General features: G+C 40.1%; 3 protein-coding genes across 8 annotated transcripts in view; 2 read left to right on the top strand and 1 right to left on the bottom strand.

Annotated features, from left to right (window-relative positions):
- Nucleotides 1–6,928, top strand: part of lrrc45 (leucine rich repeat containing 45) — a 42,051-nt gene extending 35,123 nt beyond the window's left edge. For 2 of the 3 annotated variants that reach the window (XM_079801653.1, XM_079801655.1), the window contains exons 17-18: nt 4,098–4,245; nt 5,998–6,928. In XM_079801653.1, coding sequence (XP_079657779.1) covers nt 4,098–4,245; nt 5,998–6,194 — 345 coding nt within the window. In that variant the 3' untranslated portion in view covers nt 6,195–6,928. The remainder of the gene's footprint in view (nt 1–4,097; nt 4,246–5,997) is intronic. The other variant, XM_079801654.1, reaches the window with a different exon arrangement.
- The window catches only part of dcxr (dicarbonyl/L-xylulose reductase), a 43,725-nt gene that overhangs the window by 689 nt on the left and 17,577 nt on the right, over nt 1–25,459 (bottom strand). For 2 of the 4 annotated variants that reach the window (XM_079801683.1, XM_079801682.1), the window contains one exon: nt 16,734–17,696. The exons of 1 other annotated variant lie outside the window; for it this stretch is intronic. The gene's annotated coding sequence lies outside the window, so the exon portion shown is untranslated. Of the gene's footprint in view, nt 1–16,636; nt 17,697–25,459 lie in introns of those variants that run through there. One more of the 4 variants, XM_079801681.1, reaches the window with a different exon arrangement.
- rac3b (Rac family small GTPase 3b) lies at nt 11,172–21,862 on the top strand. Its single transcript, XM_079801678.1, has 8 exons — nt 11,172–11,313; nt 13,124–13,195; nt 14,394–14,511; nt 17,044–17,106; nt 17,202–17,361; nt 20,533–20,640; nt 20,758–20,864; nt 21,381–21,862. Exons 1-8 carry the CDS (start codon nt 11,279–11,281, stop codon nt 21,504–21,506), a joined length of 789 nt encoding a protein of 262 aa, XP_079657804.1. The 5' UTR covers nt 11,172–11,278; the 3' UTR covers nt 21,507–21,862.

The following is a 25,459-nucleotide window of genomic DNA, read 5'->3' as shown; positions in this document are numbered from 1 at the left end:
GTTCATAAAAATCCAGCTGTTCAAGGTTTGTTCATGTTAGTTCACAGTGCATTAACTAATGTTAGCAAGATTTTAATAATGCATTAGTAAATGTTGAAATTAACAAAGATAAATAAATGCTTTATAAGTGGAGCTCATTCTTAGTTTATGTTAACTAATGTAGTTAACTAATGTTAACTAATGAACCGTATTGTAAAGTGTTACCGTTTTCACTTTAGATTAGGTCACTGAAAATGGGAAAGTGACATTTTAATAAGTGCTTTAAACCAACCTTTATTGGACATTAATTGCATTATTATTAGGAGTTCATTAAAATGTTTGCTAAAATGAGGTATATGTTGACAGGCAGGTAGGACATTGTATCATTGCATTCGGACCGAATCAATTAATTGACTGGACAAACATTTTTTGGTCCTGAGACTTCCACAAAAGATATACACTATATTGACACAAGTTTTGGGATGCCTGCCTTTACATGCCCATGAACTTTAATGACATCCCAGAGTTGGCTCATCCTTCGCAGCACTAACAGCTTCAACTCTTCTGGGCTTTCCACAAGGTTTAGGAGTGTGTTTATGGACCATTCTTCTAGAAGCACATTTGTGAGGTCGAGATGTTGGACGAGAAGGCCTGGCTCTCAGTCTCCGCTCTAATTCATCCCAAAGGTGTTCTATCGGGTTGAGGTCAGGACTCTGTGCAGGCCAGTCAAGTTCCTCCACACCAAACTCGCTCATCCATGTCTTTACGGGCCGACGCTTTGTCCACTGGAGCGCATTCATGTTGGGACAGGAAGGGGCCGTCCCCAAACTGTTCCCACAAAGTTGGGAGCATGAAATTGTCCAAAACGTCTTGGTATGCAGAAGCATTATGAGTTACTTTCACTGAAACTAAGAGGCCAAGCCCAAACCCTGAAAAACAACCACACACCATAATCCCCCCTCCACCAAACTTTACACTTGCTGTCAAGCAAGTACCGTTCTCCTGGCAACCGCCAAACCCAGACTCGTCCATGGGCTTGGACAGAGACAGAGTAATTGGTCACTCCAGAGAACACGTCTCACTGCTCTAGAGTCCAGTGGTGGCTTGCTTTACCCCAGTGTTTCCCAACCTTTTTTCGGTCATGGCACCCTTTGAAAATGTTCTCCATTTTGTGGCACCGCCTATCATACGTTACGCTAGGGCTGTAACGGTACGGATTGCTCACGGTTCGGTTTGTATCATGGTTTTAGGTTCACGGTTTCGGTACGGTTCAGTATTTGCTATGTTCAGGGAAAAAAGGGACTAATGTCAAATAAAAAAACTAATAAGAACAAATAATTTAAATACAAGCAGCAGCACAAATAAATACTATTGAGTAAAGATACTAATAAAATAAACAATTTTCAGGTTTTTCAGGTATGTCTAACATTAGTTTTCAGATACAGAAATTGATTGAATGTAAAATAGCATTGCATATTTGAGTGTATAAATTAAAGATTAATCCTATTAAACTTACAAAAGCTATTCAATCAAGAGCAGTGAGTGATGTCCTTGTCTTTTGTCGTTTGACAGTAAACAAACAGCAGTAAAGGCTACTGCCCCTTTAAGACCTAAAGCATGGATATGCGTCGTCTTTCTCGACTGTATAAAGTTTACTCAAGGCATATACAGACTATGTCTGCTAGAATACTCATCAAGATGGACGTTGACATACTTTTTGTGTGAGTTTGTCCGTTCAAGAACAAGACTTGAAAGAGAACTCAATATGTGCGCGCTGTGAGACGTGTGCGCGCTTTCGGATGAGTGCACAGAGACAAATTTTCTCACAGCGCGCGAGACTTCTCATTCGCGTCTTCTGGCACTACACCCGTAGCCTGGTTTTACCAGACTCTCGTACATTTCATTTGTACAGAGAGTCTGGCCACTCTCCATTGACAAGCGTTTACTTCCTTGAAGACGGGCACTCTGTTGAAGTTTAAAACTATTGGATCTGCCAAGAGTCACTCTGGATCTGCCTAACCAATCACTAACGTTTGGTCGTGACGTATGTCACGCGCCGTTCGCCTTTGATTCTCACATTAACTGTGCACACCACCTCAGTGTCAGTAATAAAATTTGGATTGTTATTTATTCATGCTGGAGAGGAGAGTTTTGTGATCGGAACGCGCTGCTCTCGTGGTGCATATCTCGTGCAATCATAACATGATTGTATGCTGTCAATAAAATGTCATATGCTTGGTATGATAAGAATAAATACTGCCGTGAATAACAGCCCAATTCAAATGTTTACGTGCTTTTCTTCTTTTATTTTTTGAGCGGTGATGAAATATTTTGCTCTTGTAAACACTTGCCAGTATTTAAAGAAATACAAGTCTAGAAATGCAAATTACAGCTCACGCAACCGTACAGTGCTCTGAAAGGGTCTATAAAGGATATAAACAGTGAGTTTTGAAGTGATATATTCTTGAAAACTCAGAGATGTGGATTCGGACAGCAGTTACATTACCACACGACCTTGGTGTTTGTCAAAATCAGTCGATAATTCAGCCTGGGTTTTTCTCGCGGGTGGTGGGAGACGGACGGCTTCAGCAACTCCTTCACCACTAACGGAGTGAGCTGGAAAAGACTTTTCCCGCACCACAACATCAGCAGTACAGCAGTGATTGTTCTTGCTCCGTGTAACGGGAGTTCGTTTGTTCAGGGAAGAAGGCGGCGGGAACCGGCGAACGTTTAACAACTTTTAATCAAATAATAAACACAAAATGAAAGTAAAAGCGGCAGCCCCTCACGGACGACTGCCGCGCACAAACATAACAAAACCCAACTTAAAATCCAGGCCTGGTCCTCTCTCGTCCTTCACCGGTGTCGCTCGTCCTTATATGCCTCCGTGCTCCCTCATGAGAGGACTCGAGACCGGTGTGTCTCAATCACGCACACCGATCTCGCTCGCTCGTCCACCTCGCCACACTCCGGTTTTAACTTCTGGACATTCGTCAGCGCTGCCACACACTCGCATCTTTCACCGCCGCCATTACTGAACTACAACTCAAACTAGCGCACGACATCAACGTCATCGCTCTCAGCCACTCCCTCTGTTCGCTGATTGGACCGGTAAAAAATTGTTCGGGGGAAAACCTAAGCATACACCGCAGTCCCAGACGTAGTACTGAAGGAAAATGAAAATTGAGCGGAAGTACGTAGGAGGGCGGAGCCAGGCTACTACACCCGGGTGATGACGGAGAAAATTACTGGTCATATTCCAACATACGGCAGCACTCGCATGCATTGAACAAAGTTTACAAAGAGATAATTATTTGAAAAATGTGAAGACTTTTTTTTATATATATTTGAAGGACTTTTACACGGCACCCCGGTTGGGAAACACTGCTTTACCCCACTGCATCCCACACTTTGCATTGCACTTGGTGATGTAAGGCTTGGATGAGCTGCTTGGCTATGGAAACCCATTCCATGAAGCTCTACACACTGTTCTTGAGCTCATCTGAAGGCCACAGAAGTTTGGAGGACTGGAGGTCTTGACTCTGCAGAAAGTTGGCGTCTTCTGTGCACTGTGACCCTCAGCATGCGCTGACCCCGCTCTGTGATGTACATAGCCTACCACTTCATGGCTGAGTTGCTGTTGTTCCCAATTGCTTTCACTTTGTTATAACACCACTAACAGTTGTGGAATATTTAGTAGTGAGGAAATTTCCCGAATGGACTTATTGCACAGGTTTCCACCGATCACGGCACCACACTTGAGTTCTCTGAGCTCCTGAGAGCGAGCCATTCTCTCACTAATGTGTGTAAAAGCGTCTGCAGGCCTAGTGCTTGATTTATACACCTGTGGCCATGGAAGTGATTGGAACACCTCAATTCCTAGAGAGGTGTCCCAATACTTTTGGCAATATAGTTTATATTTACATGTTTTAATATTTGCTATGATTATTGTGTTTATGAAAAAACAGTACTTCAGCTGAAATAAATGTGTTTTTTTTAAGTTATACAACTAATGTTATTATCATCTTTCATTTTAGTCAACAGTAATAACCCTGATTTAAATAAATACATTTAAATCATCTCTTTAAATGATCTCTTGTTGTGTCTCTGAACAACAGGACCTTTCAGGTAAAGAGCAGGACAAAGTGGCAGAAGTGAGTCGAGTGCGGGTGGAGCTACAGGAGCAGATCGGTCACCTGCAGGCTGAGAGGACGGCACAGGGCGGCCTTAAAGAGAAGATTTCTGCTCTGGAGAGAGAGATGAAGGGTAAACCTTTAATACGCCTCTTTTTAAAGGGATAGTTCACCCAAAAATGCAAATTCTGTCATTAATTCCTCACCATCATGTCGCTGCAAACCCGTAAGACCTTCGTTCATCTTCAGAACACAAATGAACATCTTTTTGATGAAATCCGAGAGGTTTCTAAACTCACATAGACAGCAACACAACGACCTCTTTCAAGGCCCAGAAAGGTAGTAAAGACATGGTTAAAATAGTCCATGTGACTCCTTAATCATGTTCAACCTTAATGTTCTGAAGTCAATCATTTTTGTGTGCAAAAAAACAAACAAAAATAACGACTTTATTCAACAATTTCTTCTCGTCTGTGTCAGTCTCCTAGTTGTCTCTGAGTTGTACGTCAAAACGCCACCTCAATATTGACCAGCTCCTGCGTCAGCATCACACATGCGTCATGTGAACAGAGTCGGCCAATGGTAAGCCAGCGTTCTGATGTAGAACTCGGAAGCTCTGCACTGTATCTATTACATTAACAGTGTAGGAGAATGACACAGATGAGAAGAGATTGTGAAATAAAGTGAGACGGATGACCCGACCGGAATTTTGACCTCACTCACAGGAAGTGATGGCAGTCTGGAGAGCTGAAGACATTCGTCTGATATGAGGTGAAATAATTGCATAAATACCGGTCGGTTTCTCTCAGAAACCGATCGTTTCGTGTCTTAAAGCTACACTGTGTGATATTTTCCCCCATCTAGTGGTGAAAAGGTATATGTCCATCCAGTGAATATTAGTTTCTGTTCCTCTCAATTCTGATTTCGTTTTAACTCCTACGGTGGCCGATTTAGTCCAAGATTAACATGGCTTCCAGTTCGACCTCGTCCACATTCGACACGGTGCCATCGAGTGTTAAAACGCGAAAGGCGAAGCTTGAATTTACGGGTATGTCCCTCTTTGGCTAATGTACTTTCCAGATGGAGGGGCAACATGGCGACCCGCATTCAAACCCCTCACCCGTATGTATTTTCAATGGCATATTATAAACTTACATGAATACTTTATTACTTGAAAGAAGTAAATATACATTAATGAGCACATATATTTTTAAAAGAAAGTGTTTTTAGCTAAGAATAAACAAAAAAAGTTACACAGTGTAGCTTTAAGACATCAATGTGTCGTCACGAGCCGCGGGTTTAATTTGAAGTTGTCGGTCCATGTTTTTTTTACTCTAATAGAATTAGACTCCATTGACAAGCATTATATGAGTGACACACAGCAACGGTTGGAGTTAAAAATCTTCATTTGTGTTCTACTGAAGAAACAAAGACACCTACATCTTGGATGCCTTAGGGGTAAGCAGAAAAACATCAAATTTTAGTTTTTGGGGTGAACTATCCCTTTAAGGTTGAAACGCTGGAGTCACATGGACTATTTTAACCATGTCTTTACTTCCTTTCTGGACCTTGAAAGTTGCAATGACGTTGCTGCCTCTGATGAAATCCGAGAGCTCTCTGAACCAGTCAAAAAGATCTTCATTTGTGTTCTGAAGATGAATGAATGTCTATCGGGTTTGGAAAGACATGAGGGTGAAGAATTAATGACAGAATTTCATTTTTGGTGAACTATCCCTTTAGGTTTAATAAAAGTGTGTGAAATTGTTCATGTAACTAATTTGACGTAGTGAAGACTAAATGCAAGACTTGTTTTTGTTCTGTTATGTAACCTGAAGCCTGTTGCAGGCTGATGGCTCATTGACACAGTGTTTGTGTTTTGGATCAGTTCTCAGCACCGCCCACAGAGAGGCCCTTCTGGACAAAGAGAGCGAGATCTCCTCTCTGCTCGAGCGGCTGCGCATTAGAGAAGGAGAGATCCAGCGCATACGTGAGGACGAGGCGCAGAGAGCCAGCTTCCTCCAGAACGCCATTCTCACTTACGTCCAGGGCTCCCCTCTTGCACACTTCAGCCCCAAAAAGTGAACTCGCACCGTGATTTTCCCACAGTTCTGTGTGCAGTCTTTCCCTCAGTTCCACCAGAGTGCTTTAACTGTGCATACTGCAAGTGTTTACAATGCTTTTAAATATTTAAGAGGCGCGTTTATGAATTGGAACAAAAATGATATGACACCAAACAAAAGATTAGTATGCATTCTTATGCATTTAGTTTGGGGGGAGGGACTCATTTTCTGCAGTTTTTATGGATATTTACTTTGACTTTTAAACTATTTTAGAGCTCTTTCAGATATTTTAAAAATCCCCAATGTGCCATATTGTCCATCGATGCTCTTATGCCAAGGCACTTACAAATTGCATATTTGAAAAGGTTTTCTACTTTTGAAGTTCTTCCACTTTTGTAATGCCTCTTGGTTATTAAATAAAATGTGTGCTTTTGATGAAGCTGTTTGTACAGTGTTTAATGGAAAGAATAATGTTCATTCTTAATATTTCTGCAGTGTTTGATTCTTTTACCACAAAGAAGTATTTCCATTTAATTGTGTTAAACATAACACAAACTTGTATGAAAAAGGCATAATGACATTATTTCTAGTGTAATAACTGCACGCCACTCATGCATAAGTGTAATAAGGTCATGTGACAAACATTTAGCATACTGCTGTTTTATAATATGGGATGATTTTAGACTCAAAATGATTAATAAATGCACACACAATTATCCATGAACTTGATAAATGTTGCAGACATGTTTTACTATCCACAAGCAAATGCCTTTTAACTTGTGTGTGCTAAATACAGAATTACATGAATGTGCTGCGATTTGTACAAATAGAGACATAGTTGTGAATACAAAACTGTGCGTGCAACGAGTAAGATGTGCATTTGTGGATCCGGTGACACGCATACATTCATTGACTCGTTTGTGAGTCGATCCTATTTGATTCATTTGGTTTTTGAGACTTTCATTTCGCCGGTTTGGCCTTGCACGATCCACACACACAGCTGTCTAAGAAAACCTGCTGCCACTAGATGGCAGTATTCTGCCAAAACAGACACCGGCACCGTAAGCGCTCTTCTGCCTATGAGACGCTTATGTGCTTAAAAGGCTATACACTTTATTGAACATGTGCTATATTGCATATTAAGCATTTATGAAAATGAAAAATGTTGTGATGAACAATGTTGTGTTCATAACCTGATTTAATCTGCTTGCCTATACAAAGTTGCCTATGCGTTATTAATACCTGTTTAACGTTAGCCTACTGTTAAGCGTTTTCCTCGTCTTTATAACGAGGACACAAAGCGTCTCTCATAGGCAGAAGAGCGCTTACGGTGCCGGTGTCTGTTTTGGCAGAATACTGCCATCTAGTGGCAGCAGGTTTTCTTAGACAGCTGTGTGTGTGGATCGTGCAAGGCCAAACCGGCGAAATGAAAGTCTCAAAATCCAAATGAATCAAATAGGATCGACTCACAAACAAGTCAATGAATGCATGCTTTACAATATTATGTTATGGCTTTCGGGATGCGCAACGCTCCTGCTACTTTTCAACGATTCATTAACATCGTGCTCTCCGGGTTGCCAAACTCTAATGCTTATTTGGGTGATTTAGTGGTGTATTCTACTGACTTGTCAGAACATGTATATCTGTTACAGACTGTATTTGAGCGAGTTGCTAAAGCTTCTCTGACCTTGAATTTGGTCAAGTGCGAGTTTGCCTATCTCGGCAAAGAAGTCGGCCAAGGTCAAGTGCGCCCGTTAGAAGCGAAAGTGACAGCCATAGCTGAATTTCCAACTCCAACTACTCGGCGAGAACTCCGTAGATTTTTGGGTATGGCTGGCTATTATCGCAGCTTCTGTAGGAACTTTCCTATCATTGCTCTTGAGTCCATACTGTCAGTTCCGGTGGTCTGACGATTGTCAGCATGCGTTTATGTCGATCAAGACTCTTTTGTGTAGTGCTCCTGTCTTGATGGCTCCAGGCTTGGTTGGTGGTCTGCTTAAAGGAACACTCCACTTTTTTTAAAAATAGGCTCATTTTACAAGTCCCCTAGAGTTAAATAGTTGAGTTTTACCGTTTTTGAATCCATTCAGCCGATCTTTGTATCTGGCGGTAGCACTTTTAGCATAGCTTAGCATACATCATTGATTCTGATCAGTCCATTAGCATCTCATTCAAAAAATGACCAAAGACACTTTCAATATTTTTCCTATTTAAAACTTGACTCTTCTACAGTTACATCGTGTGCTAAGACCAACTGAAAATGAAAAGTTGCGATTTTCTACACCTATATGGCTAGGAACTACTTTCTCATTCCTGCGCAATAGTCGCGGATCTTCACGGCCGTACCATGGCTGCAGCGGCGCAATGATGGAACGCAGCGCCTGAAAGTAGCCCCAGCTAGGTAATCGGCTGAATGGATTCAAAATCGGTAAAACTAAACTATTTAACTCTAGGGGACTTGTAAAATGAGCCTATTTTCAAAAAAAGTGGAGTGTTCCATTAAGGGTGCGTTCACAATTGTAGTTTGGTCCGGACCAAAAAAAAAACAAAAAAAAACATATGGTCCTGGTCCGCTTGGCGTTCACACTGGCATTTTTAACAGCGAACCTAAAGTTACCGAACCAAAGGCATAGGGATACGGTCACAACCTGATTGGTCGGCTTTTATGACGTATATTTCGCGACGGAGCTGCTTACCGAACATTCAAAACAATGCTGTGTGCTGGATTAAACGCCATCAGTTTATGCGTGTACATATGGTTTTATTTTTACCAGCTGAGAACTCACAAAGAGCTCATAAAATGCTCAAAACATTCAAAACAGCAGCAGGATTTCCTCCGTTGTGCAGAAACGAAGATCTGCATATACTGATGAGGCACTTTACCTCAACGTTTGTCCTCTACTCATTTTGGATACACCGATCTTTCCGCGCCGTCAAATCAGCTGACTTGTAGCGTTGCATCTTGGGAAATCACGTCCCGTTTTTGGTTGGTTTACATGTCTTTGGTCCGTGTTGCGTTCATATATCAATCGAACCGCACCAGAGTTGATTTGGAAGCGGGCCGAGACCCGTCTCTTTAGCGTCTCGCTCCGCTTGTTTGGTGCGCACCAGGGTTCAGATGGCAGCGTTCACATATGTTCAAATGAACCGCACTAACCGAGCAATCGCACCAGGGTTCGTTTTAATCGAAGAACAAGTGTGAACGCACCCTGAATCTTCTGTTCTCTGTGTATTATGAGTTGTTCTAGTTGGTTCTAGATCTAGTTTATGTGGATGTCCCTTAGATACCTCTAGACTAATTGGGATGTAATAAAATGGTCACCGGATCCACAAATGCACATCTTAAGGCCTGCACACACCGGGACAGCGTTTTTCATGATGTTTTTTCAGCGCGTCTTGAGTGTTCACACCCAAGCGATTTTCACTGGCGATGCGTCGAGTGAACGTGCACATTCAGTAGATGCGCTCCCGGTACACAAGGTGGTGCTGCGGCACTTTACGCTTCTGACACTCGCTTGTCACGCAGAAGAAGAAGAGAGACAGTATTTACGTGCTTGACAAAACCATAGATATATTATATCTATGGCCAAAACCATTCACACACTTTTTGCTAACTGACAAGCAGCTCATCTTCTTCTTTATCTACTTACTACTTCTTCGTCATATCAATGTGTGCTCGGCAAGACCGTTTTGTGCTTGAGCGCCACCAAGTCGTGTTTAATGCTGCGTTCCAGGCAGGGTTTTGAGCCCGTAAGTTACGACTTCAAACCACGACTCACAACTTTGTAGTGTTCCAGGCAAAGTCACGCCAAACTGCCTGGAGCGGTAGCTAGATGTAAACAAAGAATGGTGAACCGTACAGGGGTTATGCTCATTTACAATCATTTCTATTGCCAAAGGTGCTCACTCCTTGCTTACTTGAGGGAAACAGAGGAGAAAAAATGGCGCATAAGGCAAGAGAAGCTGTTATACCTTTTATTTTACATTATTTGGATATTTGGAAATGTATTTGGTATTCATTTATTCTTGCACTCAATGGCCTGAAAACTAGCTAACACTAGAAAGGCTGCTGATAATGCATAACATTTGCTGATAAATAACGTTAGAGCAATACCTTATATTTGTTTTTTAATGTACGACTTTCATAAACACTGCATCCGTAGGGGCTGCCATTGTTGCTTCGCGGGATATGTGACGTCAGAACTCGTAACTGGGAGTACATCGATCTAGTACGAGTACACGGGTGGGAAGTCACAGTTTTGGCTGCTGTTCCAGTCCACTTTCACGGGTAGAAGGTTGGAAAAACACGCAGGTTGCCTGGAACACGGCATTACTGTCACTTCAGCAGCTCCAGGCATGTGAACAAAAGCGCTGATCTCATTGGTCGGCTAGTTTTTAACGCGCCGCGTCAAAATAAAAAAACGAACCCGAGGCGTTTTTTTTTTATATGACGCTTTTACGCCTGCCGTTTTGCGCGTCGGTGTGCACACTCACATTGGCGACATTTGTTTAGTCACAAGGCGTTAAACGTCGCGATAAAAGCACGCGAAAATCGTCCCGGTGTGAACAGGCCTTTACTCGTTGCACGCACAATTTCTGACTTACATTAATACAAAATCAAAGTTTTGTATCCACTACTACGTCTCTATTTGTACAAATCGCTGCACATTCATGTAATTCTGTATTTTGCACACACAAGTTAAAAGGCATGTTTGTGGATAGTAAAAATCAAGTTCATGGATAATTGTGTGTGCATTTATTAATCATTTTGAGTCTAAAATCATCCCATAGTATAACATCAATTGTTACAGTTGCTATAAAAAAGTAGCGCATGGTGCTAGCAACATCAATGAAATGATCAAATGTGATATTAGTCGCTTTGGATAAAAATGCATACATGACTCAACGCTGTGTGGGCTCCTGTCCCTTTAAATTTCTTCGGCTTTTTCCGGAGAGTCTCGGCGAGCTTCGCTATCAAAACCGCTGCTGCAAAGAGGGCAGAGACCGTATTTCTGCAGATATCTTTCATTTCTCGGGTTAAGTGGGAGCTGTGTCATAATAAAACACATCTACGCCTGTGAAGTGAAGCAACCTGCCTCTCCACAAATGCAAGCTATTAAATGCGTGGTGGTCGGCGACGGGTAAGTAGTGTTTTCGGGGAGCTGATGGGAGAGGAGCATCCTTGGAAAACCCGTTTGGGTTATTGCAATGCATTGATGCCCAGTTCTGGCCTTTGCATTTTATCATTTGCTTAACGAAACACCTTCTATTTGATCTTAAGCATGTTCGTGATGTATGCAGACTGCATGTGAAACTGAAATATGAATGTGTATAGCTATTTAAACGGGCGCATCACATCGTAAGAAATGCATTGTTTTATCTTCGTGTATTATTTTGTGTTTTGTCTCTGATGCACGTGCGGCTTTCAGTGCGCGGCGTTTATTTGACATTAAATGAACAGGCTTTGGTCATTTTTGTCCTCTGAGAGTGTATTTACAGGGTGTTGTGCTACTGACTGACTCATGTTGAATGGCAAAAGCCTGAAGCAAGAAACGCTATGGTTACCACTCCCTCTAACGCGCACGAGTGTGCACGAGAAGTGTGTGGAGCGCGTGCATGCGAGCGAGAGTTTCCCTGGCTGCTATGGGACTCGTTCGAAGAATCGGTTCCTTTGAAGAACCGGTTCAAGAATATGATTCGCTATTATTTTACGAAATAAAATCTGTCTCGCTCACCACCAAGACATAAAGAAAAGCATATTAACATGCGTATTATAGATCAAAGGATAGATTTAAGGCCTAAGTTACAGTCTTTTTTGCTTTGTTATTTCTCATAAAAGTAGTTTTACTCATTTAAGATAGAAATGCCCATTTTAGTGCTGTCAAATCGATTAATCACATCCAAAATAAAAGTTTGTGTTTACATAATAGTGTGTGTGTGTGTGTGTGTGTGTGTGTGTGTGTGTGTGTGTGTGTGTGTGTGTGTGTGTGTGTGTGTGTGTGTGTGTGTGTGTGTGTGTATTATGTATATTTGAATACATACACATGCATGTATATATTAGGGCTGTCAAAAGATTAATCGCATCCAAAATAAAAGTTTGTGTTTACATAATATATGCGTGTACTCTGTTAAATATTATTTATATATAAATACACACACAAGCATGTATATATTTAAGAAAAAAAATATACTTTTTATATATAAAACATTTATATTTGTAGATATTATAGATTATATAAATGTATATACAGTATATACATGCAAATATTTCTTAAATATATACATGAATGTGTGTGCATTTATATATAAATAATAATTAACAGAGTACACACACATATATTATGTACACACAAACTTTTATTTTGGATGCAATTAATCGCGATTAATCTTTTGACAGCCCTAGTATATATATAAATATTTTATATATAAATAAATAAAAAACTTAAATATATATACATGCATGTATGTGTATTCATATATACATAATTATACACAGTACACATACATATATTATGTAAACACAAACTTTTATTTTGGATGTGATTCATCGCGATTAATCGTTTTGACAGCACTAGTCCAAAAAAAAGTCAAATCGATACGAATTGGATGTGTCTGAAAAGAGACAGTTCACCGTTCAGTGAATCATTCATGAGCTGCTTAGTGAACGAGTCCTTCATCTGACTCCGAAGAACGATTCTTACGGCTAGCTCGTGTGGTTTCCCTCAGGCGAGTGTGAATCTGGGACAGGGTCTGTCACTATCTGACATACTAACACCCACATAAAGGGCACACAAGCAGCAGTAACTACTTTTGCATGAGCACACCTTATTTATGATATAATGTTCTGACCTTTTCATTATTGTTCCCTCTCCATCTATGAGTTTTCTTTAAAATGCACATTAATGCATCTCAGGAATCCCTAGTTCAGCTCTCTCTTGTGCTTTTCCCCAGGGCGGTGGGTAAGACCTGTCTGCTCATCAGCTACACCACAAATGCCTTCCCTGGCGAGTACATCCCTACAGTGTGAGTATATAGTGTGTGCATATGCTAGAATTTGCTGTTAAAGTTATTGAGATGCATTATATATATAAAATCACTGAGAACTTTATAACAGCATAACAGACTACTTACATAAAATGCACATAAATATTAGTCAATCAAAGTCTTGATATTTAAATGCTTAGTTTATGATCAAAGCTCTGCAGTTTTTTAAACACATAATGGAATACAATACAATGATGATTGAGAGATAAATTGACAAATAAACCTTCCTCAAAAGCCGGATGGATCATTATACTATATAATTATACTAAAAGGCCTTTTACTTGCTAAAAAAGTATGAAATATCAATCAGACAACAGAAGGCATGAAGTAGATGAGTAAAATTAGAGTTTAATTTTAGTTAATAATATTCAACATAAATATAAAATGTTTATATGGTTTATTTATACACCTTTATAAAGGCTAAATCAATTCCAATGGTGCAAATGTTGCACCAAATAACTTTTTTTTTTTTGTGGTCACACTTTAGTTTATGGTCCAATTCTCACTATTAACTAACTATTACAACTTTTGCCTCAATAAACTCCTAATTACTGCGTATAAATAGTTAAGGTAAGGTAGTTGTTAAGTTTAGGTATTGGGTGATTATGGGATATAGAATATGGTCATGCAGAATAAAGCATTATAATATGTGCTTTATAAGTATAATAAACAGCCAATATCCTAGTAATATGCATGTTAATAAGCAACTTTAATAGTGAGAATTGGACCCTAAACTAAAGTGTAAGCGTTTTTTTTAGCTAACCAATTATTTCCTTAGAGTTAGTTTTTGTATATGCTTTGTATACGTTATTTATATTTTTTCTACAATAATAACTTGATCACTGGCTGATATATCGGTCCTCACTGGTGATCTGTGGACATGAAGTGCATGTGACAGCATTGATTTGCATATCAATAAGACAATTAGTTGACCACTCTAAAGATCTAATGAACTCTATCCTGATGCTTTGCAGGAAGATATTCCAAAAATGTGAGCCGATCCACTCAATGACATTGTGGAATGTATTGCTGAGTAACTGCTTTATTGTTCATTAAGATGGATGAGCATTCAGGAATGTTTGATGGCTGCGGTGGCAACAAATAATTCCGATGCCATTTGTCATTCTGAATGTTTTGCAATGTTTTATTGAGCATTAAGTCAATGCGCATTTTTTAGGTTTGACAACTACTCTGCCAATGTGATGGTCGATGGCAAACCAGTGAACCTTGGCTTATGGGATACGGCAGGACAGGAAGACTATGACCGCCTCCGTCCCCTCTCATACCCGCAGACGGTGCGTGACATCAAATTATTACAAAAAAAATACTTTATATTAGATAAAGACAGTTCTTATTATAGAAAATTCATTAATACAATCACTTGCAATGTGAAAATCACTTTTGACCAATAGGTGGCGCTGACAGCAAATTGATCTGGTGTGGACATTGTTGGGTGAAAATGACACACACAAAGTTTGCTGTCAATATGTCAAATATTCATATTATGCATATAATACATATTATAATACATAAATGCTAATTTTATTACAAGGTGGTGCTGTCTTGAAATGAATACCTTTTTGAGTACCTTCAGGGCATGCTGCCGAAGACACGTAGCGAGTTTCGTTTCGATACGCCATTGCGGTGGTAAAATATAGCATTTGACACCAAAATTCAAAATGGGCGTCACGGGAAAATTGTTCGACTCGGTATGCTATACCAAATCTAAAGTCCAGGCTTGTGATTTTTGGCCAAACCATTCATAAGTTATAAGAAAAAAAAATATATCTCCTGACCACTAGGTGGCACTGTGCTGAAACTTTGCCCTCAGGTCATGGTTGTCATTACACACACCAAGTTTGGTCAGAATACGCTAAAGCGTTGCGGAGATATAGCCTCACGTCCTCACTTGCGCTTCATCGAATTCGGTTTGACTAATCAACTTAAATTCCATAACTTTTTTGTCAGCATTGTTTGAAGATGATCTGACTCGAATTTGGTGAAAATCGGACCAAAGGTCTAGGAGGAGTTAGAAAAAGTAGGTTTTCAAAGAAATTCATAAGGCGGACAGGACATTCGGCCGTTTATGGCATAATTGGTATCGATGTTCTCTGCATGATCCAAGAAATACCAAACTAGTCTTACGACAATAGGCAAAACTCATTAAAAGCTATCCACATTTTTAAAAATGTAATTATAATACATATTATAATACAGATACTAATTTAAGGTGGTGTTGTCTTTAAACTTTTTGAGTACCTTCATGGCATGGTGCCGATGACATACTGAGTTTCGTATCGATATGCCAATGCATTCGTATAATATTGCATTTTACAGCAAAATTCAAAATGGCCGACATGGCAAAATTGGATATTGTTCGACTTAGTATGCTATATCAAATCTAAACAGTCCAGTCTGGTGATTTTTGGCCAAACCGTTCATAAGTTATAGGATTTTTTTTAATCTCCTGACCACTAGGTGGCACTGCGCCGATACTGTGTCCTCAGGTCATGGTTGTAGTAACACACACTAAGTTTGGTCAGAATAAACTAAAGCGTTGCGGAGATATAGCCTCACGTCCTCACCTGCGCTTCATCGAATTCGGTTTGACTAATCAACTTAAATTCCATAACTTTTTTGTCAGCATTGTTTGAAGATGATCTGACTCGAATTTGGTGAAAATCAGACCAAAGGTCTAGGAGGAGTTAGAAAAAGTAGGTTTTCAAAGAAATTCAAAATGGCGGACAGGACATTCGGCCGTTTATGGCATAATTGGTATCGATGTTCTCTGCATGATCCAAGAAATGCCAAACTAGTCTCAGGACAATAGGCAAAACTCATCAAAAGCTATCCACATTTTTAAAAATGTAATTATAATACATATTATAATACAGATACTATTTTAAGGTGGTGTTGTCTTTAAACTTTTTGAGTCCCTTCATGGCATGGTGCCGATGACATACTGAGTTTCGTATCGATACGCCAATGCATTCGTATAATATTGCATTTTACAGCAAAATTCAAAATGGCCGACATGGCAAAATTGGATATTGTTCGACTTAGTATGCTATATCAAATCTAAACAGTCCAGTCTGGTGATTTTTGGCCAAACCGTTCATAAGTTATAGGATTTTTTTTAATCTCCTGACCACTAGGTGGCACTGCGCCGATACTGTGTCCACAGGTCATGGTTGTAGTAACACACACTAAGTTTGGTCAGAATAAACTAAAGCGTTGCGGAGATATAGCCTCACGTCCTCACCTGCGCTTCATCGAATTCGGTTTGACTAATCAACTTCAATTCCATAACTTTTTTGTCAGCATTGTTTGAAGATGATCGGACTCGAATTTGTTGAAAATCGGACCAAAGGTCTAGGAGGAGTTAGAAAAAGTAGGTTTTGGAAGAAATTCAAAATGGCGGACAGGACATTCGGCCGTTTATGGCATAATTGGTATCGATGTTCTCTGCATGATCCAAGAAATACCAAACTAGTCTTACGACAATAGGCAAAACTCATCAAAAGCTATCCACATTTTTAAAAATGTAATTATAATACATAGATATACATTTTATTACAAGGTGGCGCTGTCTTAGAATACCTTCTTTCGCATTACATTTTGAACATTGGATGATAAATTCGATTTTTTCAAGTTGAATGTAAGACATTACCTCTTTTGTGCCGTCACATTCTTATAATTAAAAGGACTGTCCATGAATGTCCTCGTATCCCTGCAGAACAACAGGAAGCGGATAAATGATTAAATTAGGATTGGGTATGTCAACAAAAACAGCTTGTTAAATGATTCCCCCTCTGTTTTCTCTACAGGATGTGTTTTTAATATGCTTTTCTTTGGTGAGCCCAGCATCCTTTGAGAACGTCCGTGCAAAGGTGGGTGCAACTCATTTTGGGGTTGATTTGGAAAGAATGATTTAGATAAAGCTGAGACCATAATGTAATATAAGACTAATGTTTCAATGCTCCAGTGGTACCCCGAGGTGCGACATCACTGCCCCAACACACCCATCATCCTGGTGGGCACCAAACTGGATCTGCGAGATGATAAGGACACCATAGAGAGGCTGCGGGACAAAAAGCTGTCCCCCATCACCTACCCACAGGGCCTGGCCATGGCCCGAGAGATCGGTGCGTAAAGTATGTCTCATTTATGAATGACAGCAGGACAACTGTACTTCCATTACCGGAGGCATGTTTCCATAATGCAGTTATTGAGCTGAGGTCTGTGAGTGAGTGGGACGCCGGTTAGGTTGTCATATGTTTGGAGTTGCTCAGTGGAGTGGGCGGCACAAAGATGGCAATTGTCTTACCGGTGGCGGTCCAGCATGAGCCGGGAACGTGGGGGAGGAGCGGCAGCCGGAGAAAGATGTTCAGAAAACAAAATGGCCTTTCCTAGAGAAGGGCTCTTTGTCGAGTTGGTCTGCATGCTGCAAGTCTCCCCAGTGTGAATGTGTTCCCAGAGCCTGCCAGAAACAGTAAATGGCTGATTTATGCAAGACCTGTGTGTCTGAGTTTATCCTAGTGTCTGTTCTACACACTACTGTTTCAAAGTTTAGGGTTGGTAAGAATTGTTTTTTTGTTTGTTTAAAGATACATTAAATTCATCAGTAAAGACATTTACAATGTTACAAAAGGTTTCAATTTTAAAATCTGTTCTTTTGAACTTTCTATTCAATAGAGAATCCTGAAAGAAATGCATCATGGGTTTCACAACATTAAGCAGCACAACTGTTTTCATCACTGATGATAATCGTCATATCAGAATGATTTCTGAAGGGTCATGTGACACTGAAGACTGAAGAGTAGGGCTATCAAAAGATTAATCGCGATTAATCGCATCCAAAATAAAAGTTTGTGTTTACATAATATATGTGTGTGTACTCTGTTAATTATTATTTATATATAAATACACACACAAGCATGTATATGTTTAAGAAAAAAATATTATTTTTATATATAAAACATTTATATTTATATATATTATAGATTATATAAATGTATATACAGTAAATACATGCAAATATTTCTTAAATATATACATGAATGTGTGTGTATTTATATATAAATAATAATTAACAGAGTACACACACATTATGTAAACACAAACTTTTATTTTGGATGCGATTAATCGCGATTAATCTTTTGACAGCGCTACTGAAGAGTAATGATGCTGAAAATTCAGCTTTGATCACAGGAATAAATTACATTTTAACATATTCATATAAAACAGTTATTTTAAATGGTAATAATATTACAACATTACTGTTTTTACTGTATTTCTGGTCAATTAAATGCAGAGCAGAAAATACTAAATCTTACCAACTCCAAAGATGCATGATTTGGGGAAAGTATTTAATTGCGATTTTTCTATAAAGAAAAACATGCAATTGCATTTTAAAATGTGTTTTAAAAAATGTAATCCAGGTTTGCTGTGCTTGTTTGTAGGGCTACACACAAATGGCCAAAGTTTTGTGATTATATATCAATATGGCTCTCAAATAATAATATTAAATATAAATATAAGAAATATTGCACTATAAAATAAAAAAATCTAATATTGAAAAATATTACAATATTTACGGCTTATCTTAATTTAATGTCTTAATTTTCAGGATGTTAAACCATCAAACTTTTATTTTGAAAACCACAGTGAAACCTTTATTTTGTTAGTGTTATTTCATAATTTGGTATTTGACAAATAAGCAGTAAAAATGCTTCTTTTGTAAAACACCACTTTTAAAGTAAAACTGCATATTATGTAGTGTGAAGTCTGATGTTTTGGAAAATATAAGGGCTCACTAAGTTTGTTAATTCTTTCAATGTTTTGTGAACATTTTTACTGAAATGTGTCCTATGGTGTGACTGAAAGAATTAGGAATATAGGGGCATCGCAGCAAAGGACAACAGAAATTAACACTTTTATAGCGGTTCCAAAAAAGTGAAATACTTCGTGTGCACTTTCGGTCTTGTGGACTTAAAGGGGCTATATGCGTTTTTCTGAAATTTAAACTCGCGACTGACACCTGTGGCCAAAAAACAGAACTGCTCTCATTTTCTGCTCGCTCTCGCAGCGGTGGTGAAATTAGATCGTGGTCATAGATGTATACGTAGATGCCTCATTAGCGACTGCGACGGATCAGTAGAATCAGGCATCTACTATCGATATATCTATGACCACGATCTAATTTGACCTCACTCTCCGGAAGTTATGGCGGAGCTCAGAGACGATGGCCTTCGTCTGTAAAGAGGTAAAATAATAGCATAAATACTGCTTGGTTTCTCGCAGAAACTGATGGTTTGGCTAGATAAGACTCTTATTCATCGTCTGGTATCGTTTAAAGCCCTTTGAAGCTGCACTGAAACTGTCATTTGGACCTTGAACCGTTTGGAGCCCATTGAAGTCCATTATATGGAGGAAACCCCTGGACTGTTTTCATCCAAAACCTTAATTTCTTTTCGACTGCAGAAAGAAAGACATGGACATCTTGGATGACATGGGGGTGAGCAAATTATCAGCAAAAGTTTATTTAAAAGTGAACTAATCCTTAAAGTCCACAAGTCCGCAGGACCATTCGTCATTTAAGCTTAAAGAAGGGTGCTTGTGAGCACCCTCGATGCGCACTTCAGCGGACTTAACGTGAACTTAATGGACACACGCACGCAGCGGCCATTGTAAGTCCACAAGACCGAAAGTGCACATGAAGTGTGCCATTTGGGACAGGGCCTTCGTCGTGAAAGTGCCAAAGGCCCGGTCCCAAATGGCCAAACCCTAAACACTCGCGGTCTTCCTACAACTCCGCACTTTCATGACGTAACGCTGTGTTGACTGTCGGGAAGTCTGCTGCGAAACACACACCAGTGTCTATGGTGCGGGCTCGGCAGAAGTGCACATCGAGGGCGCATATCGACCGCAAAGGGGGTCTTTTTGTATGATTTTCTTTTTAATTTATAAAAGTCGTAATTTATTGACAGTCACTATTGGACAAGTATGAGATTTGGCTAAAAAAAATAATAATTCTAAAGACAAAGCAGTTTTTAAATCAACAGGTCCAATTAAGACAAATAAATGTTTAACCATTTACTGCATTTTAAATGATGACACTATTTATATACATTTTTATCTTGACTGAAAATGCCATGTCACGTCATCAACACACTTGTACAAACTTAAGTATTTATCTGGATTAATTGTGCAGGCTTAGAACACTTTTACGTACTCTTCCCAATAGAGCAAGTGTCCAAAAAACAACCATTTTAGCAAAATTAAGGTACATACTCTTTCTTGTCTTTATGCCGCAGGTGCCGTGAAGTACCTGGAATGCTCCGCCCTGACTCAGCGAGGGCTAAAGACTGTATTTGACGAGGCCATCCGCGCCGTCCTCTGCCCTCCGCCCGTCAAAAAACGCGGCAAGCGCTGCACCCTCTTCTGAGTCAAAGCGATGACAATTCCCGGCACCCAAACCCACACAAAACTACAATATTTTTAATCAGCCTCTTGGAAACTATATTGTACTTCTCTCACAGGTTCGGTGACAGCCGTCCATGATGTATACGAACCATTGGCTAGAAGCGTCCAGTCGGAGGGAAACCTTGTGGTAGATTGTTTTTCGCGGCCTCGTGCGCCCAGAGATGTAATATTCCATTTCATATTGTTTATATGAGAAGTTTTAGTGGTACAGTGTAATTGTTGACATACTGTAAGGAAGTGTTTCTTGGTGTCGTAAAGGAAGCGTTTCAAAGAAATCTGATCTTGTACAAAGCTAACCATTCGCAGTATTAGCAGTCCTGTCGGCGTTAAAGTCAACATGAAGCGGCGTCCGCGACCCATGTGTGATGAGTTAGACGGGATATTCAATGAGGAAGAAAGGTTGGGACTGTGAAAATTGTTGTAGTTAGTGTAGCTTCATCTGTGGAATAACGTGAATCTGAGAAACGTGAATTAAGAAACAAAATGGGGTCCGTTTGATTTCATGTTGACTTTAAAGCCTCGTTCATTCATGAACACTAGATGTTTATTTCTTCTCAACTCTCATTCCAAACACTGGAGAAGGAAACTGTGATCATTGCGTCTCTACTTTTATGTCGATACAAACTAATTGATGAGGTTAGTGAAGATAACACTGTTTTTGGATTTGCTTCTTTTCTAGTTTTCTATGTACGGACAAACCACTCTGATCCTGATCTGTGATGAAGGGTTTTATGGTACAGCTTCACAATCCAAAATCTCCAAGCTCTATCTGAACAAATGCCCATTAGCGGGTGTGTACGAGTGACTTGCATGCCACAACCAGAAGCCTGAATGTCTCTTTAATTGAAGGACTTGCATGGGCATTTGTTCTTGATCGTTCCCACTTGGGAAACCTGGTTAATACATGTCTGCATGTGGCGTGAGTGTGGGCGTTCGTCCGTGACGTGATTGGCTGTTGGGTGTGAGTTGTCTACATCGGTGCAGCGGCACTTCCTTTCTCTCACCTAACTTTGTACATAACTCTCAAAATGGACAAAAAAAAAAAAGATGATAATCTTCACAGCTGCCAAAAGACATTTCCATGATGTAAGATAGTATATTTACAAAAATGTTTTAGATGAGGAATGCATTCATTAATAAATCTATTCATGTTTTACCCTTACCCCTTTGACCCTGTGCTTGAATTCATTTTAAAGTGCCCCATTATGCTGTTTTAAAGGTTAGGCTAGTGACAATGCCCCCAAATTTTTGAGATACCCCTACCGGAGGTAGAACTAAACCCAACAATGTTTTTCCTCATCTCTAAGGTGTCCCATATATGAAATGGATTCTTGGCTAAAAATATTTTACTGCTAAGATTGTTAAATTAACAGATATTGTTATACACCCCAAAACCAAAAAAGGACTAAAATATAGCCTGTCCGTATGGGAGTTAAGGCATATAAACTAATGCAGATCAATCACCAAAGCTCTGAGAGCTTTGAAACTTGACATGTTTGTAGTCAGGAAGTTGTTTTAGCTACTAGAAAAGACTGGATGTGAATATCTTGATGTATGGAATAAACAGAGACATATAAACACATACCTAAAATAAGCGGACATGCACAAATTGAATACCTATGCAGAATGTTTTCATTTACTTTGTGGTTGCTTTGCCAGGTATTATCATAGAAACGCATATGATGACTTGTTGGAAAGGTGGGTTTGTGCTGAATCCAGCAATACCAAATATGTAAATATAGCATGACGAATCAGAGTGTTCTGTCACTCAATGTATGAGGTGTCCAAAATGAATGAAAATGGAACACTGACATAATTAGGTCCAAAGCCCATTATCAGTGGTGAGAAGAATGTTGAGAAATTCAAATATAAGATACATTTAATAATTAAATATTTCATATGGCACCTTGTACTATATGGAAACAAAGATTGAAATCGAAAGATAACACCTTACCATAGCACAAACAGGAGACCAGGAGTCAGGATTGCAGTTTGACCTTAATGAGCCTTTTAATAAAACTATAACTTAACTTCACACAATACAAATTAAATGACTGTCTTAAATCAAACAAATAAACTAAACAAACACTTTGTGGGGGAATGAGCCCTGTCTTCTCAGGCTGTGATTTTTTTTTTCTAGCAGCAACCATTTGGAACATGAACTGCTTTTGTTTGCCATTCTCAGGTCATCATGTAACAACTGCAACACACCACTGTCACTCATCCACATTGTCATCAGTGACAAAGTGGGTAATATTTGGACAGTCTGGGAAAGGGCAAGAGCAAAACTCTGTGCAGGTCAAGCCCACTGAAAGACACTGGCATTTGGTGGCATCGTTGCAGTTTCCGTCTTTACAGTAGAGGTGGGTGATGTCTCTAACTTCTTTAGGTGCTGGTGCCTTCTGGAACATCACAGGTTCAATGCACCCATCTTCTCTGAGCCTCCATCCTCTACCAACTGGGTTCCAGAGAAGAGGTTTGGCCAGGTGGCTGTGACGCCACACTGCTGTTTGGTACAAGGCTCTCAGCACATGTTGCTGGAAGGCATCTTCTGTTGGGGGTAGATTTGCTGCTGACAAATCTGTGGTAGATGCTAGTGTGTACCTCAGCTCATCCAGGTTGGTGCAAGGATGCCCATCCACCTTTTTCTTTTGGCCATACAGGAGGAGGGCATACCTTCTTGCCACAGGCAAAGCCTCTTCCAGGCTACCAGAGAGTCCAAATTTGGTCATTTCCTGTAACTCATAAAGATGGGTCTTCAGTCTTGTGAGGGCAGTGGCCTTCCCAATTCTGTACAAACTGCTTGTGGTGTCACAACCCGTGAGGGCGTGGCATGCAGGTAAACACTCACAAAGCACTGCTCCAAGCTTCTGAGCGATTGAACAGATAGGGACAAATCTTTCCTTAAGGCCATGTCCAGAGTGCATAAACACTGCTGAGGATCCAAACATCCCTTTGCTTGAATAGTACAGAAGCAAAACTAGTACATCTGTATCATCACATTTGACAATTAGACTAGAATGTGACTGTGCAAGGTGTATTGCATGTAACACCAGCCTCGTGTCAGCCTCCTCCTGGTCACTGTAAAGATCTTTCAAGCAGTCAATGCCTGACTTGCTAACCCTCTTAACCTCCTGACCATTTTCAAAGCCACCTGCCAAGATGACAGTGTTCCCTGAAGAAATTCTCGTTGGCCCAGTACTGGCGATGTAGGTGCTGACAAAGCTACATAGAGCAGCCTTGTTTCCGCTAATCCTGAGGTATTTTCTGTAGTTTGGAACATTTGTTTGTCCTGTGATGATATGTGTTTGTCTGCTGGTGTGAATGGTGCCTCTTCTTAGTCTTTCAAGATCTTTGACTGAGTGTTGGTGGTCATATCTATCAAACACTATAGCGACACAGCTGTTACCTTCCTTTCCCAATAAAGTTGCAACCTTTTTCCAGACACACTCACCCAGGTCATTGAACGTTTGAAAGGCTGAATCATTGAGACTCTGTAGAGCCATCAATGCCATCAATGATATATGCTGATGGTTCTTTAATATTTGGCAGCTGCTGTGTCTCTTCAACAACAGCCTCGAGTTTCTTGGCCAGGTCAGCTTTTGTTGTTTTCCTCATGCTTCCATCATCATAAAACAAAGAGGGTGGGACAGCTGCGAGTTTGTGAGACATCACAGTCTCCATGGACACCTCTCTTTGCTTGGAGACAGCCAGTAATCTTCGAAAGAGCACGTCTGAGTCCATGTGAACCTTTCTAGATATGCTGACTCCAACTGATGTTTTCATGTCCTTGAAGGTTGCACACTGGTTTCTTCTCTCTGGCTCCCAGAAGCTCTTTGTTCTTTTTGATTTTGCCAGACGTTGTTCAATAAAGATGGCATTCTGCTTCGCACCATCTTGGAGGAAGCTTGAGAGCTCTTTTGCAATTTTCTCAGATGCAACCTGACCACTTGCAATGTTGATCAGTTCCTCAGGAATGCTATCAAGATCAAATGGATTCTGCCTCTGCTCCACAGCTTCCATTATCTTCTGTATGTCTCTTTCGTCTCGGTCCATTCTGGATGCTCCATGCTCCCTGTGTGCTTTCGAGCTCTGATCATCAGTGTCACAAAGCTCTTTCATGGCATCCACATATGCTGTGGTCACATGTCTTGTCATCAACCATCTTGTGAGAGCTCCTTTTCGTAATGTGAAGCCAACAACTCCACCCTGACTCTTGCCTTCTCGATTAATGGTTTGCTCCAGTGCCTGATCAGTAGCCACACAGTTGAAGCTTCGATGCTCAGACCGGCGAACAACAAACCCACCTTGCTGCATGAATGTGTATGCTTCTGGTTGTTCATGTTCAAGTGCTTTCATTTCTACAACATAGACTGGCATGTACTTGCCATAATTGGTCCTACCAGCAGCTCTGAACCAAGGCATCACTTCACACATGCAATTCAGGTGAAGTTGGCTTCACGCTCTGAATGAAGAATCCTTAGCAATAGATCAGCACCATTGAGGAACATTAACCAGTATCCAAAGGTTGCTGATTGCTTAAGTCCCTCATTTATGAACATCTGGATTCTTTTCTGGATCTCAGGAAGTTCAGTCTCCACCTCACTGATGAGCTGTTGAGCAGTGGCCTTGTCATTACCATGAAATGCATGCTGTACATCTCGTAGGATTTGCTCTTGAGCTTCAGTCATTGCACATTGGCCTTTTTTTTCAAGCCATGATTTTTTCCAAACTACAGAAAATACCTCAGGATTAGCG

This window comes from Gobio gobio, assembly GCF_949357685.1.
Source record: "Gobio gobio genome assembly, chromosome: 20".
Lineage (NCBI taxonomy): Eukaryota > Metazoa > Chordata > Actinopteri > Cypriniformes > Gobionidae > Gobio > Gobio gobio.
This window is presented reverse-complemented; position numbering and strand designations above follow the sequence as displayed.